Source organism: Callospermophilus lateralis, chromosome 10 (assembly GCF_048772815.1).
Source record: "Callospermophilus lateralis isolate mCalLat2 chromosome 10, mCalLat2.hap1, whole genome shotgun sequence".
NCBI lineage: Eukaryota > Metazoa > Chordata > Mammalia > Rodentia > Sciuridae > Callospermophilus > Callospermophilus lateralis.
In genome coordinates, this window is record NC_135314.1 from 28,786,403 (window position 1) to 28,802,201 (window position 15,799).

At 33.2% G+C, this 15,799-nt stretch overlaps 1 protein-coding gene across 1 annotated transcript in view; it reads left to right on the plus strand.

Moving 5' to 3' along the window:
• The window catches only part of Robo2 (roundabout guidance receptor 2), a 540,305-nt gene that overhangs the window by 505,250 nt on the left and 19,256 nt on the right, over positions 1-15,799 (plus strand). Inside the window, exons 23-25 of the mRNA XM_077110331.1 lie at positions 67-223; positions 8,950-9,210; positions 12,375-12,580. Of these exons, the coding sequence (XP_076966446.1) occupies positions 67-223; positions 8,950-9,210; positions 12,375-12,580 (624 nt within the window). The remainder of the gene's footprint in view (positions 1-66; positions 224-8,949; positions 9,211-12,374; positions 12,581-15,799) is intronic.

Below are 15,799 nucleotides of genomic sequence, written 5' to 3' on the forward strand. Positions count from 1 at the left end.
TCCACCTGATATTGCCTGTTTGTTCTGATATTCACCATCTCTGAATAAATGCATTATTATTTCCAGGTGGGAAAGGTGGAAAAAAGAAGAAAAATAAAAACTCCTCTAAACCACAGAAAAACAATGGATCGACCTGGGCCAATGTCCCTCTACCTCCTCCCCCAGTTCAGCCCCTTCCTGGCACAGAGCTGGAACACTATGCAGTGGAACAGCAAGAGAATGGGTAAATGTTATTTTACATACCAACAAAATGGCCCAGGCTGCATTCCACTCTCTATTGTTCTCTTTTGCCCTGAGTTCTTGTTCTTTCTTAGCTCCCCTCCCACCCTGTTCATTACATTTTCCCTCTTTCCTGTTTGCACTGTCCATGTATTTTTAGCTGATAAACACAAAACAGCACATATTGAGGACTGTGAATCCTTGGCCTTCAAGTGCCTCAGATTGTCTGCAATCATGATAATGCAGCCTACATTTATAATATTGCTTGTTAGTTTGAAAGCAAGTACCCACAGCTCTGTGAACTAAAGAGCCACTCCTGAGAAGGGCTGAAAAGGGAATTAAAATAACCTTCTTCATCATCCCTTGCAGTTCTCTAATGACTTGATGTCTGGCCATAGCAGGGCGCCACGGTAGAGCGCCATCACAATGGGATAATTGTAGGGACCTGGCCAGTGGGTAGAACTTTAATCATCAGCTCTGATGGGAATTTAGGGGCAGGGACAATAAAAGAGGTTCAAGCCAATGCACACTCTGTAACAAAACCTTTTTAAGTTAGAAAATTTCCTTTGAGGACCTTTAAATGTGATCAGTTTTCTTATTCTTTCTTTTGAAACATCTAACAAGAGTTAGTATCCTCTGTAAGCTTAAGTGTTAATTGATTTTGAACACAGACACAGATAATTTTTTATTTGAAAGAAAAAAAACAGGTCAAAAGAATATATTCTCTTTTTCTGTATGAACAAATCCTATGTCTTTCTTATAATTTCTAGGTCACTGTTTATTTTGACTAGACCTTTATGTAACCTAAAATAGAGAATACAGACAGTTTTTCTTTGCATAAATTTTCTTTACTTAGAAATACACACACACACACACACACACACACACACACACACATATATATATATATATATATATATATATATATATATATATATCAGTTTATTTGAATGATAGATTTAAATCTTGTCTTGGTTCAAATAAATGTCATATATATGCACTTATAATTTTTTCTATCTGCTTTCTAAATCTTCTGAGGTTCCCATAGTACTTTTCATAACTATGTTTTCTATGTCATAGCTTTTGTTTTCTTTCAAAAATATTATTTTCCCATATAGATATATACATCTGTATATATATAACATGTATTATATATATAAATATATACACACACACATAGTATGTATACATGCACACACATCACACACACACACACACACACACACACACACACACTCATCACATATTTTTGTATGTCTTTTTCTCCCTCCAAAGGACTTCATTTATTTCTCTGGGATTATAGTGCCCATATATGTTCATATTATTATCATTTATATATTTTAGAAACATATTGACCTATGAAATAGGCAGCTAAGGGTACATGCTTTCTTTCCCTAACTTAAAAAAATTAAATTTTTTATATGAACTTAATTTACCTCAAGGTATAAATGTGTTAGTCTCACATGAATTGTGAGCAAAGAAATAGCAGACCTATAAGGGCTGAAGGTGCAGCTCAGTGTTGGAGCTCTTTCTTAGCCTGTGTGAGGCCCTGGGTTCAATCCCCAGCACTGCAAAAGAAAAGGAAAAGCAAAGATACATATTCCATAAGAAAAGATTATCACACAGAATTTTACAGTCTGCATTTTTAACAGAATCATCAGAAAATGAGGGAATGAAATTTAAAAGATGAATATGAAGAGAAAGCAGTGCTATTAAAACTAAGCATAAAATTGCAAACACAGATCACACAAAAATTATGGGTAATTTGGAATTCTTTCTATTTTCTTTTTTGGTTGAGTCTACTTGAAATATATATACAATATAATAAGGCCAGTTACTCATTAAAATAAAACTAATTCCATCAAAGTGAGTACTAAACTTATCACTTGATTTTGTTTTATCTAGCAGTAGAATTGGAAATACTAATTTGATAATGAAATAACACATGCTATTGCAGACTTTTATCTTTTGACAAAATCATTTTCAGAATATCAAGATATAAAGCAAAAACTTATTTCTTAAGGGGATTTTAATTTGTTTAAATATTCAGCCAAAATGCATGATATTAAAAAAATCCCTTTTTAAAGATTTCTATAATATCAACTTGATTTTTTAAATAGGTAAATTATATATGTTGACCATATACATGTATATGTATATATCTACATGCATGTGTATATGTATTCATATGTATATTTGAAGTCTTTTTAGGATGTATTTTAGTCCTTATTTACCTTTGAATTTTTATCACTTTACCTAGTATTTGCTGAAAAAAAGTCATTCATGCTCAAAGTAATGGTTAGGTCTTAAACAGTTAATAATACTAACTGCAGAATTAGATTTACTTTTATTTTAGGGCTTTTTTTTCAAAGCATATTGTAAGTTTTATTTCAATTGTTTGTGATGAAAACATATTTAAAGTCAAAGCAAAAAGAACAAATTAAACTTACTAAGCTGAGGCTGATATTGTTCCTTTGCATATAATCTTTACATTTTGGTGTTTTCTAATGTGCAAACCTCACACTACCAAAAAGGAAATATTATTAGACTCAAGTTGTAGTCTGCTATTCATGAAATTAACATTGACTATTTCACAGATGAGAACTTCTATAGAATCTTTTTATATTTTAGTGTGAAAACTTTATAATTTAGGCTTGAGGTTTTCTTCATATACAAAGTACAGAAACTTTAGAATTAATTTTTTGCTTTTGATAATTTTTACTTCTATCCATCAAGGATGCTGCAGTTATACTACTTACAGTGATATACAGATCATGACACTTTTATTTCTAACATCATAATAGATAATTTAATCCACAAATATTTCTATCAAGTATATAATAAGTGCGCATTGTACTTGGAAGAGACATAGGAGACACAAGATAAATGTACAATTACTAGGGAAAACTGACCTGTGACCCAGAGGGGAAGATAGAAAGCACATTCTAGATAGTAACCCCCTTCACAACACTTATCCGTCTCCATCTCTCTGTCTCTCTGTCTCTGTCTCTTTCTCTCTGACACACACGATTTTGTACAATGAGCTCTTGGGGAATGTTGTATACAAAATAATAATTTGTCTACCCCAAGGAATAATCATAGATGCCAGGTAAGCAGGTAAGTCTTCAAAAAGCTGATAGCTGGAGAATATTGCTGTGAATCTTGAATCATTTCTTCATAAAGAACATTGCCAACTTGGGTGGTTGTTAGAAGCCAGATATAGAGCAAAAAGTAAGGACAAAGGAGAACAAGAAATAAGTCTCTAATCTAATGGATCTTATGTACTAGAAATAGGTCGTTAATCGCTGCATTGAAACAATACTAAGGTCACTATTTGAACAAATGGAAAGAAATTTCTGTGTGGAAAGACAAAAATACAAAATTAAAATTAATACTACGTGTGATGAGAAAATGAGAGTAGAAATAGCTCCATTGGTCTTCCTTTGGAAACCCTGCCCTATTCTAGTTAGAGGTATCTGCTTTTCTCTTAGTTGCCCCTATTCAGTACCACCCCCTTCCATGCCCTACCCTCAGCACTTTATTTTAATTACTTTTCTGCATCCTTCAGCAATTGGTGGCTTCTGTATGTGGTTTTATGAGCTTTAACCTACATTTTGTAGGACAACATCTGACATGGAGTCTTAGTTTTCATCGTGAATCCTTAATGCCATAGGAAAATTCTGATTTTTGAATACAGATGATGGACTGGAGAACATGATGCTGAAGGACATGAGACTGCAGGTGGATCACATACAAGATATCATAGCATATGATCTAAAAATCATATGATATAAAAATGCTAAGGCAGTAAAATAAGACGATGACAGTGGGTAGGTGAGAAAGGAGTAGATTTAGGCACAATTCCTAGCTGATAAAAACTGTGATCTGGAAAATATAGTCTCTAGTTTTTGTTACAATTTTTAGTATAATTTCTAAGTGTTTAGAAATCAGCAATTTTCTTTCTAAGCATTTCTTGGATCAATCTTTCCTTACAATACTAAATAGCAAAAGTTATCAAAGCATTGTCCAAATAACACAATATTTAATTGTTAATTCAATAATATGGTTACAATGCTAAATGTTCTCTCTCATCAATATGTATCTTCAGTTAGACAAAATAGTGTTAAAATATATTAGTTCTTCACTATAAATATATACATTTTATTATAGTCATGATGCTAGGAAGCATTGAATAGTAATTAAGTATAAAACTGGTGCTTTGCTTTGTTATTGCAATTAGAGATTGGCAAGCTTTTTCTAGTGTTGAACTTTATTGTATTTTTATTAGTAATTTGATATTTGTATTTGGCCTTTAACAAGTTAGTTCACATGCGGCATTGATTTGCCGTCATCTTTATCATTATTCATCAGGCAAGACATAACGTGACACCTCATATTTCACTGACAGAATGTCAAAAGAACAAGCGCTTCCCTAGGAAAGGTTGGCCAGAAGAACTATGGTTTGGCATTAGGAGAATTTTCATTCATTTTAATGTTACACAAGAAAAAGATGAAATTCTCTCTCTCAAATAAGATGTGTATTGTAAAATGTGAAGAAAACTATCAAAACAGACGTACATTTTTATAAACTTCATAGGCACATCTGTAGTCTTTTCATCCTTCCTTAGTAGTTGCATGAACAAAGCCTAAAATATATGTTCCTCTGGAAAGGAGCAAGACTTGATTATTTCAGAGATGATGAACAATTCTTCGCCATTATGATTTGCACTATATCCCAGCTTTCTTTCCTCTATTCTTTCATATTTTTCTTCTTTGGATATTCTTTCCTTCTTTGTTTATTTATCTAATATTGGTACAGATCACTTTGAATCCATGGACTTTTCCCAGCTTTGCTTATATACTGCATGTAGACTTATATACAGAGTTGGTATATTAAAGTTCTAGAGTAACTTTGAAAAAGGACGTAGAAGAATTGGTGATAAAATGTATAGTATGTTAATGAGATAGGTGATGAAATATGATTTAGTCATTTAATACACTATGCAATGCATTTACATAGTATTAAAAATAATGTTTTAATGGTTAGGTACTTCTTTGCCTGATATTATTTGAATAATACAAATGAATCTAATACAACTTACTACCATGTTTTTTTCTGTTACCTTAACACATGTGATGCATATACCATACACTTTTTCTTTCTCTTATGTTCATTTTGTGTTTTCATTCCATAGGTATATATCTAGTAGATTATTGGAAGTAAGAACAGTTTACTATTTATGGACTACACAAATTTTAGGAGATAACTGGCTAATTTCATTTGAAAGATTAAGTATATAGTTTTTTATTTAAAAGTATAATATATCTGGGAATAAACCAATGTAAGTAAAGAAAGTGCAACTATGACTTTCTGACACAAAAATAAATGTGCTCTTTTCTACTGAATTTTACAAAGTAAATGTAAATTTAATTGATGAAGTACAACAGTAAACACATTCTATACTGAAAAGGACAATTATTTTATGATTAGTTTTCTTGTATATTTTTTTGTTTGAGTTAATAATATGACATTTAAAATTAAGGAAGAAAATAAACCTAAGCATTTTTATTAATTAATCAATTTGTGTGTTTTCATTTCAAATCAGTAAATATGCTTATAACCTACTATTTTTAAGGTATACTGTTAGGGGCAACAGAACAAGAACAGTTCTGTGTTATAACTCTAAGGTAGCTTAAATCCACTTGAGAAAAAGATACCATAAACATGTGAAAAGTAAATACAAAAATAATTTAAAGTGTTAAAGAGTCCAACATTGGAAAGAACATTAGACTGTGCATAATCAATTTCAAATAAATGTATAAAAATATTGTCAGCACCAGTTAAGAAGAGTAGTTTAGCAGTGCTAGTTGGCCTCATCAAGGAAATCTTTATAAAGATATGAGATTTCACCTATAGCTTGAGGATTTATCAGATTAAGATAGGTAAAATTGGAGGCATCCAGTTTATTTGAAATAAGTTGGATTCTATAAACAAACCTACCAGAAAAGTACGTAGACAAGAAGAGACAAACCAATTTAGTTTGAGCAGAAGATTCATGTTGAGAAACTATAAAACCTATCCTAAAGGTAGACTAAAGATTAAATATATTTAATAAACAGAATAGATAAGAGAAATAAAATTGGTAGACCATTCTCATATTTTCATAGAAAAAAAATGTAAGTGGTGCTCTGCTTCACCTGTGCCCAATTTTTTTTTCTTTGGAAGATATTGCCATTTAGGGAACTATCTGAATTATTCCAATACCATTTCCTTTCCACATATGTCACTTAAAATTTTCTCTTTTTAATGATCACTGTAGCCTTGACCAACCCCAAAACAATATTAGGCCTTCCAAATCAATTCTATAGTACCCTGTATTTTTAATAATTTACTTAATATCAATCTACTGAATTGTATGCTATATGAAATAAAGTCAGGACCCTAACAAATAACTATTGGGAAAAAAGGATGATAAATTTGGGGTTACTTTAAAAAGAGATTTTAGATTTTTAGACCAGTTTTTGGTTCACAAAAAAAATGAAGCATAGAGATTTATCCCAACTTTCACATATGCATAATCTCCTATCATCTCTCACCAAACTGGTGCACTTATTCTAGTTGATGAACTTGCATTGGCACATCATTATCTCCCAGGATGCATCATTTCCCACAGGGTTTACTCATCATGTGGTACATTCTGTGGTTTGGACAGATTCAGGTTGACATGTATCTACCATTATTGTATCATACAAAATATCTTCACTGCTCCAAAATCCACTTTGCTTTTTGCCCATCTCTCACTCACTCCTCAGAGTCTGGCACTACTGATGTTTTTACTCTTTTCATGATTTTGCCATTTCTAGAATGTTCTGGAATTGGAAATATACAATCTATACCCTTTGTATATTGACTTCTTTCACTTACCAAGGTGCATTTACGTTTTCTCCATGTCTTTTTATGACTTGAAGCCCAATTCTTTTAAACATTGAATAATATTCCATTGTCTGGATGTATCTGTTTATTTATTCAACTTCTGGGGATATCTTAGCTACTTCCAAATTTTGGCAATTATAAATAAAACTGCTATACATATCCATGTGCAGGTTTTTATGATATATTCAGTTTTTAACAAAATGATTAAAATGTTACTCAAGTGAAGATATTCAACTTACAGTGGATCTATATGTGTTACAGTTTTTTTTATAAGGGAGATCAAGACTAGTTATGCATAGCTGTGATATGGATAGTTAATTCTAATTTTAGGTACTAAGCACTAGCAATGGAGAAGAGTATTAAAAAGTTCTTGGACTTAAGGATCTCACAGAATAATAGGACAAAAGAGACAGAGAGACAAATAATCCCAATTTAATATGGGTAGTTCCACAATGTAGGTATTATAAAATTCTAATCAGTTGTATATGGAAATGGGAGAGAAGGTTCCACAAAACTAACCACCTTTGAGGTGACCAGGAACCCACAGGCAGATAGATGATTTGAGAACAGTCATACGCAGACCCAGAGTTTAGGAAAAATTAGAAAGTAGGCTGATGTTGGGGAAATAGTGAGAAACAGGGCTAAAATAACAGATTAATCCATTGGGGAAGGATCAAGCCAGCTAATGAGTTTTGACTTTTCTCATATTAGTTATGATCATAAGTGTAGGTGTGATGTGAATTAACATCCTGTTGCCTGCATTAAAGATAGGGTGGAAAAGAAGAAAAGAGAATCAGAAAGCTAGTGAACTATTTTATAGAAGGTGACTGATAAATAATTGTGGAAGAAGAGATGTAGGAGGCAGATTCAGGAGATATTTAAGATGTTGAATTAAGAAAACAAATCCTTTATTATTTTTATCTTATACTTAAAAATCTATAAAAAAAGTATATTTAGGACTTATTTGATTTCTGAAAACATTAGGATTACAGAAAAGGTATAAGTAGAAATTCTGCTGATTTTGTGCCACAACAAAAACAGTTTAATTTTTCATATTCCTGGACCATAATCCCCTTTCTAGATGTAATTTGAACATGAAATATAAGTATTTAAAATAATTGTATTTTGTGCACTTAAAATATGTCAATGGGGTTCTTTTCATATCAAATGTTTTACTACAATAAAACAATTTTTAAAAAAATATATATTTTGTAGGGCAAGGTTTTGAACTTCTGTTTTCTGGTTTGAATTTAACACTCAATGTAAGCAGAAGCATTTGATTTTACTGAGAAAATTAAGGGAAATAAACTAATATTGAGTATAATTTGTGTCATGAAGTCTTATGACTGGAATATCAAATAGAAAGGTTGTCATAAGTCTAGAATAAAAGCAAATCAAGTTCTCTGATACTTCTTATATGGTCAGTCAGCTCTATTGCTGTATTCTGCTGGTGCATAAGAGAAGGAAGCAGTTAAGTCTACAAGCACTAAATTCATTAATTGTCTTTAATTAGCAATTTGGTGTTTCCACATGAGTAACTTTGTTGGGAAGTTATTGCTTTTTGTAACTGTGGGGTAACAATTAGCCAAAAAGATCTTTAAAGAATAAATTGAGATACTGAGATAACAGTTGTAATTACAATTTTAAATTAGGTGATTTACTATAGTAGCACTGACAATGTGATCAGGATGAAATAAACTGAGAGAACATTTTAGACACCGTGTGGTTGCTGTTTATTGTCAGTGTAGCCATTTTTGTTTGTCTATTAATGTGCATTTTTCCTCATCTAATTTCAGCTATGACAGTGATAGTTGGTGCCCACCATTACCAGTACAAACATACTTACACCAGGGTATGGAAGATGAACTGGAAGAAGATGATGATCGGGTCCCAACTCCACCTGTTCGAGGCGTGGCTTCCTCTCCTGCTATCTCTTTTGGACAACAGTCTACTGCCACTCTTACTCCATCTCCACGGGAAGAGATGCAACCCATGCTGCAGGCTCACCTGGATGAACTGACAAGGGCATATCAGTTTGATATAGCAAAACAAACATGGTAAATATATTCACTGAGTCAAGGGATCCATATTTTCTGCACATGGAAATGCCCTTTTATATAAATTCACAAGACATATTCATAAAACTATACACATGGGGATAAAATTTTGATTTTGTATACTCGTTAATCATTTAGAAAATGATTTAACTACTACAGAAATGTTAATTTGACCAAAGTCGCATAGCTGGTTGGAGAGTAAGCTAGAGCAAGAATTCAGGTCTGCTGAAATTCAGTCTAAAGTGCTTTTTGGCTACACTGGAATCTTCTAATTTACAACCGATTTAGCTTCAATTAGCTTATCCTTGAACTCACTTTTAATGCCATAATGAAGGACTCCTTTTGGATTCTTCAAAGTGCCTGTGATTAATTCTGCATGTGGTTGTGAATATGTAAATGCAAGCTTCTGCAAATCACTTATGGTCAGTGTTAGTTATTAAAAGACCCTCTTTGGGCAGAATTAAACAAATCAGAAAAATAACAAATTTATTAACAGTAAATGCATTTTTTTAAAATCATAAAGAATAGATTAAAAACCCAAATTTCATTTTTTTTTTCTTTTGGTACCAGGGATTGAACCCAGGGTCACTTAACCACTAAACCACATGCTCAGCTGTTCCCCCCACCCGCACCTCAGACAGGGTGTCTCTAAGTTTCTTAGGGCCTCACTAAATTGGTGTCTTTGAATTTGTGATCCTCTTGCCTCAGCTTTCTGAACCACTGGGATTACAAGCCTGTACCACCACACCAGGATCTATAGCTCTATTCTTCTAATTATTAGAAAACTTTCATAAATTATAGATGCAATTCATATAGGTATCTTTTACAAATGTGGTAGATCCTAATTTTATAGGGTTGGTTGTTTTTTCCAATGTTTTTCTCTCAGATAGTGATATATAGGCCTGCACCCTTGAAAACAAAATCTCTGTGACATTCTTTGAATTATGTTCTCTTGATTTATACCTTGTGCTTGAAATCATGGTAGCTTTTTTAAAAGATAATATTATCTTTCTTTTTATGGGAGGGTAATTCTAGCTACTAGAGTAAGTCGATTATGAGATGACTCTTATTCTCAGTGTTAATTGACTATTTTTAAAATATAACAGCTATATTAAACATAGTTAACTATACATACAAAGAGATTCTCAAACAGGTATGTCACTTAAAGCTGTATGAACATGCTCTTTCCTTAGGATAAGAGGGTCTTGAACATTTTCTCATTTTTTTCTAAAGATTAAAGACAACCTCCTGTTACACATAATTATTTTATGATACATCACTGGTTAAAATGAAGCCAATTACTTAAAGAGTGATAGGATTCTCTTCAAGGTTAACTGGTGAAATCACAACTTTAAGTCATTTGAAGCAGAGACTTTGGCTCAGGGGTTCTCAAATTGGTGTGTGTTTTGAAATCATATGGAGAACTTTAAAATATATTGGTCCTAAGTCCCACCTCTAGGCAGATTCTGATTCCATGCTCTGAGCTTTGACTGAGGACAGCCCAAGTTGGGGTAGTTATCATGGAGGTGAACCTGCTTCCTATCTGCATAACTATGGGCAACTTGCTTACCACTTGCATGCTATAGTTAATGTGTTTAAAATGATGTCAGAAATAATAGCTCATGTATAAAATGAAAGGGCAGTCCTCAGACCACTCTAATTCCTGATAAACAAATACAAATATCAGGGTCCTGAGACCACACTGAAATTCAAGAATTCACTAGAAGAATTTATAGAAATCTATTATTCTCAAAGACACAGTTAACTACTGTAAAAACATATAAAGTCAGCAAAGAGAAGAGTTATGAGGCAGAGCCTAGAAAAATCCCCAAAGCAGAGATTCTTGTTGTTTCTTCCAATTGGAGTCAAGGACAGCACTACTTTCCCTAAAGTGTGACAATACACAGGGGATATTGCCAGACTTGGAAATGAGTTTCAAAAGACAGCAGTAAAAGAACATAGCACTTACTCTTTAGTCATGCTTAAATAGAAGGGGTCTTTAAGATACTTTTGAATGACAGCAATGAAAAGACTCTGTTAAAACTTGTAGTACATTTGTTTTTAAATGACGTTAAGAAATAACATTGCTGATGGCTGCAGTGGCGCACACCTATAATCCTAGTAGCTCTGGAGGCTGAGGTAGGAGGATTTTGAGTTCAGAGCCAGCCTCAGCAATAGCGAGGCATTAAGCAACTCAGTGAGACCCTGTCTGTAAAAAAAATACAAAATAGGGCTGGGGATGTGGATCAGTGATTGCGCGTCCCTGAGTTCAATCTTGGTACCTCCCCCAAGAAAGAAAGGAAGGAAGGGAGGAAGAAAGGAAAGAAGGAAGAAAATAACATTGCAGTGCTTTTGCTTAGCATTTTGTAGGTGTCCAGCTGCACATTAGTTAGCCACCTGATTTGATAAAAGTTTTACTTGAATATGTTTCAAAACTGTGATGGTAATTATGAGATTCTATTTATCTAATGAAGGTTGAGATTAAAATTATTTACTCATCGCAAAGGGTTTATCTAACACATCTTGTGTTGTAAACACAGAACACTAGGGTGAATTGTTCCTGCCTTGGAGAAGTTCAAGATGTTGTGGCTGAGATAGATGCACAACTAGGTAGATAGAGCAGAAGATACTTGCCCTCACTGGGGCAAATGAAAATACCACTCAGCCTGCTCTGAGAGGGTCATGCAAAAAGAAATCCTCCTAAGTCCAGAAATGTGCTGAAGGTGGAAGAGAGGGAACATTAGGCATTCCAATGATATCTTAAGTGCTAGCAGGCCGCATGGGTGGGTTACACATAAACTGGAAACAAAATAATATGTATATGTATATATGTATGGGTATGTATATATGTATGGGTATGTATATTATTTTTTGAAAAGGTCAACTTTAAATAGTCTTGTGACAAGTATTTTCATTCTGTTTTTGATGACTTATCTATACAAAATATATGTTTAATTCTTAAATTTATGTGGTTGTTGGTAAGGCGTATGCCCAGAGACCTATTGTCTCTATTGACGCGTACATAATAAAGCATTGTAAACTCCAAAACTATTAATGCAAAAGAAGAATACTGTTACCATAGCATGCCATTTAATTCTTATTACAATGTTTTTGAATGTTAATGGACTGCTTTTCCCATTTTATTGTTTCCATTTGAATTCTAGGCACATTCAAAGCAATAATCCACCCCCACAGCCCCCAGTTCCACCATTAGGTTACGTGTCCGGAGCCTTGATTTCTGATTTGGAAACAGATGTTCCAGATGATGATGCTGATGATGAAGAGGAAGCTTTAGAAATCCCCAGGCCCCTGAGAGCACTAGACCAGACACCCGGATCCAGTATGGACAATATAGACAGCTCTGTGACAGGTAATGGAACTGATTTAATATGAATAACTGACCTATTTGCAATATTGAAATGCATCAAAAATCAAGTACTTTCTTATGTAAGATTTATTCCACTCCATCTATTTCTGTAACATTTTAAATATGTTAATGTTAAACACAAAATTCAAAAAGGATTTGGAAATACTTTTGCTTTGCTGCAAAAATGATAAGAAAATTCATGAATTTTAAAAAGCTTTAAAGACATGAAAGAAAACTCAATTATAGTCATGGCTTTCATGAAAAGTTCACTGTGCTAGGGAACCAAGTCTATTACATTAAAAAAAACTTTTAGAAATGATATATTTTGTATATCAGGAAGAACATACAAAATGAATGCAATCTTAAAATGCTTCTCGATATTTCACACTGTAAAACCATTCACTGATGAAAATAAGCAAGTCTTCAGAAAAAGACTCTTCAGTTGCACAAGGTATTATTTTTAGAGTGGAAAATGCATAGTGAGATAAACCATGCATTTATGCATTTCATAGTGTAGAATCCAACAACTTCCCCTCTTCCAAGAAGTATATTTATTTTGACTTATTTACTCCTCTGGCTTCTGCTTGCCTTGTTCACCAAGTGAAAGACTTCAGTTGGTACCCTCCTCTGATGATTCCAGGACTGATGTGTAACCTATGTCCAACAATTTCAATTGGAAATTTTAAAATCCTAATATGTACACAATATATATGGTGAAAAGTAAAAATTCAATATTTCTGTTCACATAGTTATACATTCTTTGATACACACACATAAAAAATGCCTTTTACAAAATTATGAAGACCTAGCTACTCCAAACTAAGCCTGATCTTTGCATTCCTTTAGGATTTCTAAGGAAACTACACATATCTGTATTTTCCTTGATGGCAACTTTCATCCTAGAAAGCATCTTATCACAGTCTTAATTTACTTTTAATCCAACAGTTTCCCAATTCCACAGACTCTGTGTTCCATATTAGTTCTGCAAACACAAATGGAAACTGGTTTAGTGCTGAGAAAACATGAGTGCCTTCACTTTTCCTGTACAGTCCTCTCTGCATGAGGAAGTGCATGATGCATGAGTCCACTATTCAGTTTTCCTTCTTGCTTGATGGATGGTCAGCTTGCCAGGCTAATTAAGATTTAAAAACTGCAGATATACTGGTGTGATTTGAAACCCAGATCCAACCCAGGGTGACAGAGCAAAAGTTAAAATCTTTGAATTCAGAGAGCTGACTTATTAGGGCACTATTATGTTAAGCCTCTTTGCCTGAATTTCTAGCATAATCTCCTTAAGGGTAAAATTCTGCATATTTTTGCATATTTCACTAATGATACTGAACTCTTTTTTTCCATTAGGAATGCAGTAAAAATGTGCAATAATGATGAAAAAAAGTCAGCTATGCTGATGTAGTTCTTTTATTAAATATTATAATGACAAAGATGATTAATGTATCTCTAAATTGGGAGAACACCACCCTGCACTTTTACATGCACACCTGTCAGGAACAAGTAAGGATGTCTAATGTAGTCCACTGGTTAAGATGTCAAGTTTGAACGTCTTAAGTAACCTGCATTTCTCCTGTTGGTAATATAATGTTAATTCCGAATGAAGCTCTTATTGCTAAGAAAAGAAAGTCTATTTTCCTACTTGAATTCACTGCTTAATTACTTCTGAATATAGAAACCTTAGGGTGTTTAGGCATGAATTCCACAATGCACTTATCCTATGAATAATACATCTCCTTAGCAGAAGTTGTACTTTACTCTTAAGCAACTTAAGCACCTCCCCTATACACATTTTTCGTCTTTCCATGCACCAATGACTTTGAGGAGAAAGTTTGATCAAAGATTTGATTTGCCTTCCAGGGTGTATTGTGTGTCTATGTGTATGTGTGTAGGAAGTGTGAATGATTATATGTAGGTATTAGTGTGACCATAGGGGATGTGAGTGTATTAGTGTGTGTACATATGTAGGGTATAGAGTGCATGAGTATAAATGTGTGTGAGAACAAGGAAGATTGAAAGTGCATATACAGTGTGAGTGTGAATGGGGTGTGCACATCTATACAGGGTATGTGCATGTATTACACAGTTTTCAATTCTATACAGTTTGTGCACATGTGTGTAAAGTGTATGGTATACATGTGTGTATGAAAGACAAGGCACAATGTGTGTGGAATGTGTGTGAGTCTATGTAGCGAGTGAATGTATTTGTGTGTGAGGGAAAGCAACTAGGATGTACATGTAATTGTGTGTGTACACATGCCTGTACATATGCTCATGTGGATGTTTATGTGGACCAAATGTTATCAAAACCAACATGCTAATGAATATTATCCTAATGATGTTCTTAGGTTTTGTTCAGCTATAAGGCTACTTTAATAGTGCTAATTGAGATAGGCCATAATACAAATACTCCTTCACTGAGCTTTGGAGACTAGAGGATTCTAAACTTACCGTCAGTTACTTAGAGTTCTAAACTCACCTGTGGTGTAAATTAATCTTTACTTTCAACTGAAATTCCCTTATATTGTCATTTTCATGAAGCAAATGACCATTTTTATTAAATAGAACTAACAATTTCCATTCCTGGAGACTCTAAAGCCATCCAGAATGATACTACAGTAACACTGGGTGCGCTGAAAGCCTTTATGTAAAATTTCACATTTTACTTGGCTGAATTGTACTCCCAACTGCCAGCATAGGGAATACCAGCCACTAACAGTCTACAGAGCTTTATTCTGTAAAATATATATATATATATATATATATATATATATATATATATATATATATATATATACACATTAACTCCAAATATTTTCATAGCAAGTATGTAGTTTGTGAATGGCTACTTAAATCTTGAAATGATCATCAAGAATGAAAAAGAACAAAAAGAAAAGAAAATATCAATAGTTCCATATCCCATGACCTCAGTAATGGTAATATGTATTTGCAAATCTCCTGTTTCATGTATTTATTCCCTAAACAAACATTTATTTTAAGCCTATTACTTCTAATCACTTGAATAGACATTTAGATTCAATAATAGCAACAACCAAACAACAATAATAATAATAAAGTAGAAAACCTAGCTCCTAGTTGATGCATGATACCCTTCTAAGCAGTGGCTTGTTTTTCCTGTGGCTGGCTGAGCTAAGAATTGATTTAAATGTTAGTGTTTGTAAAAAAACAAGACATAAGTAAGAAATCAGAACT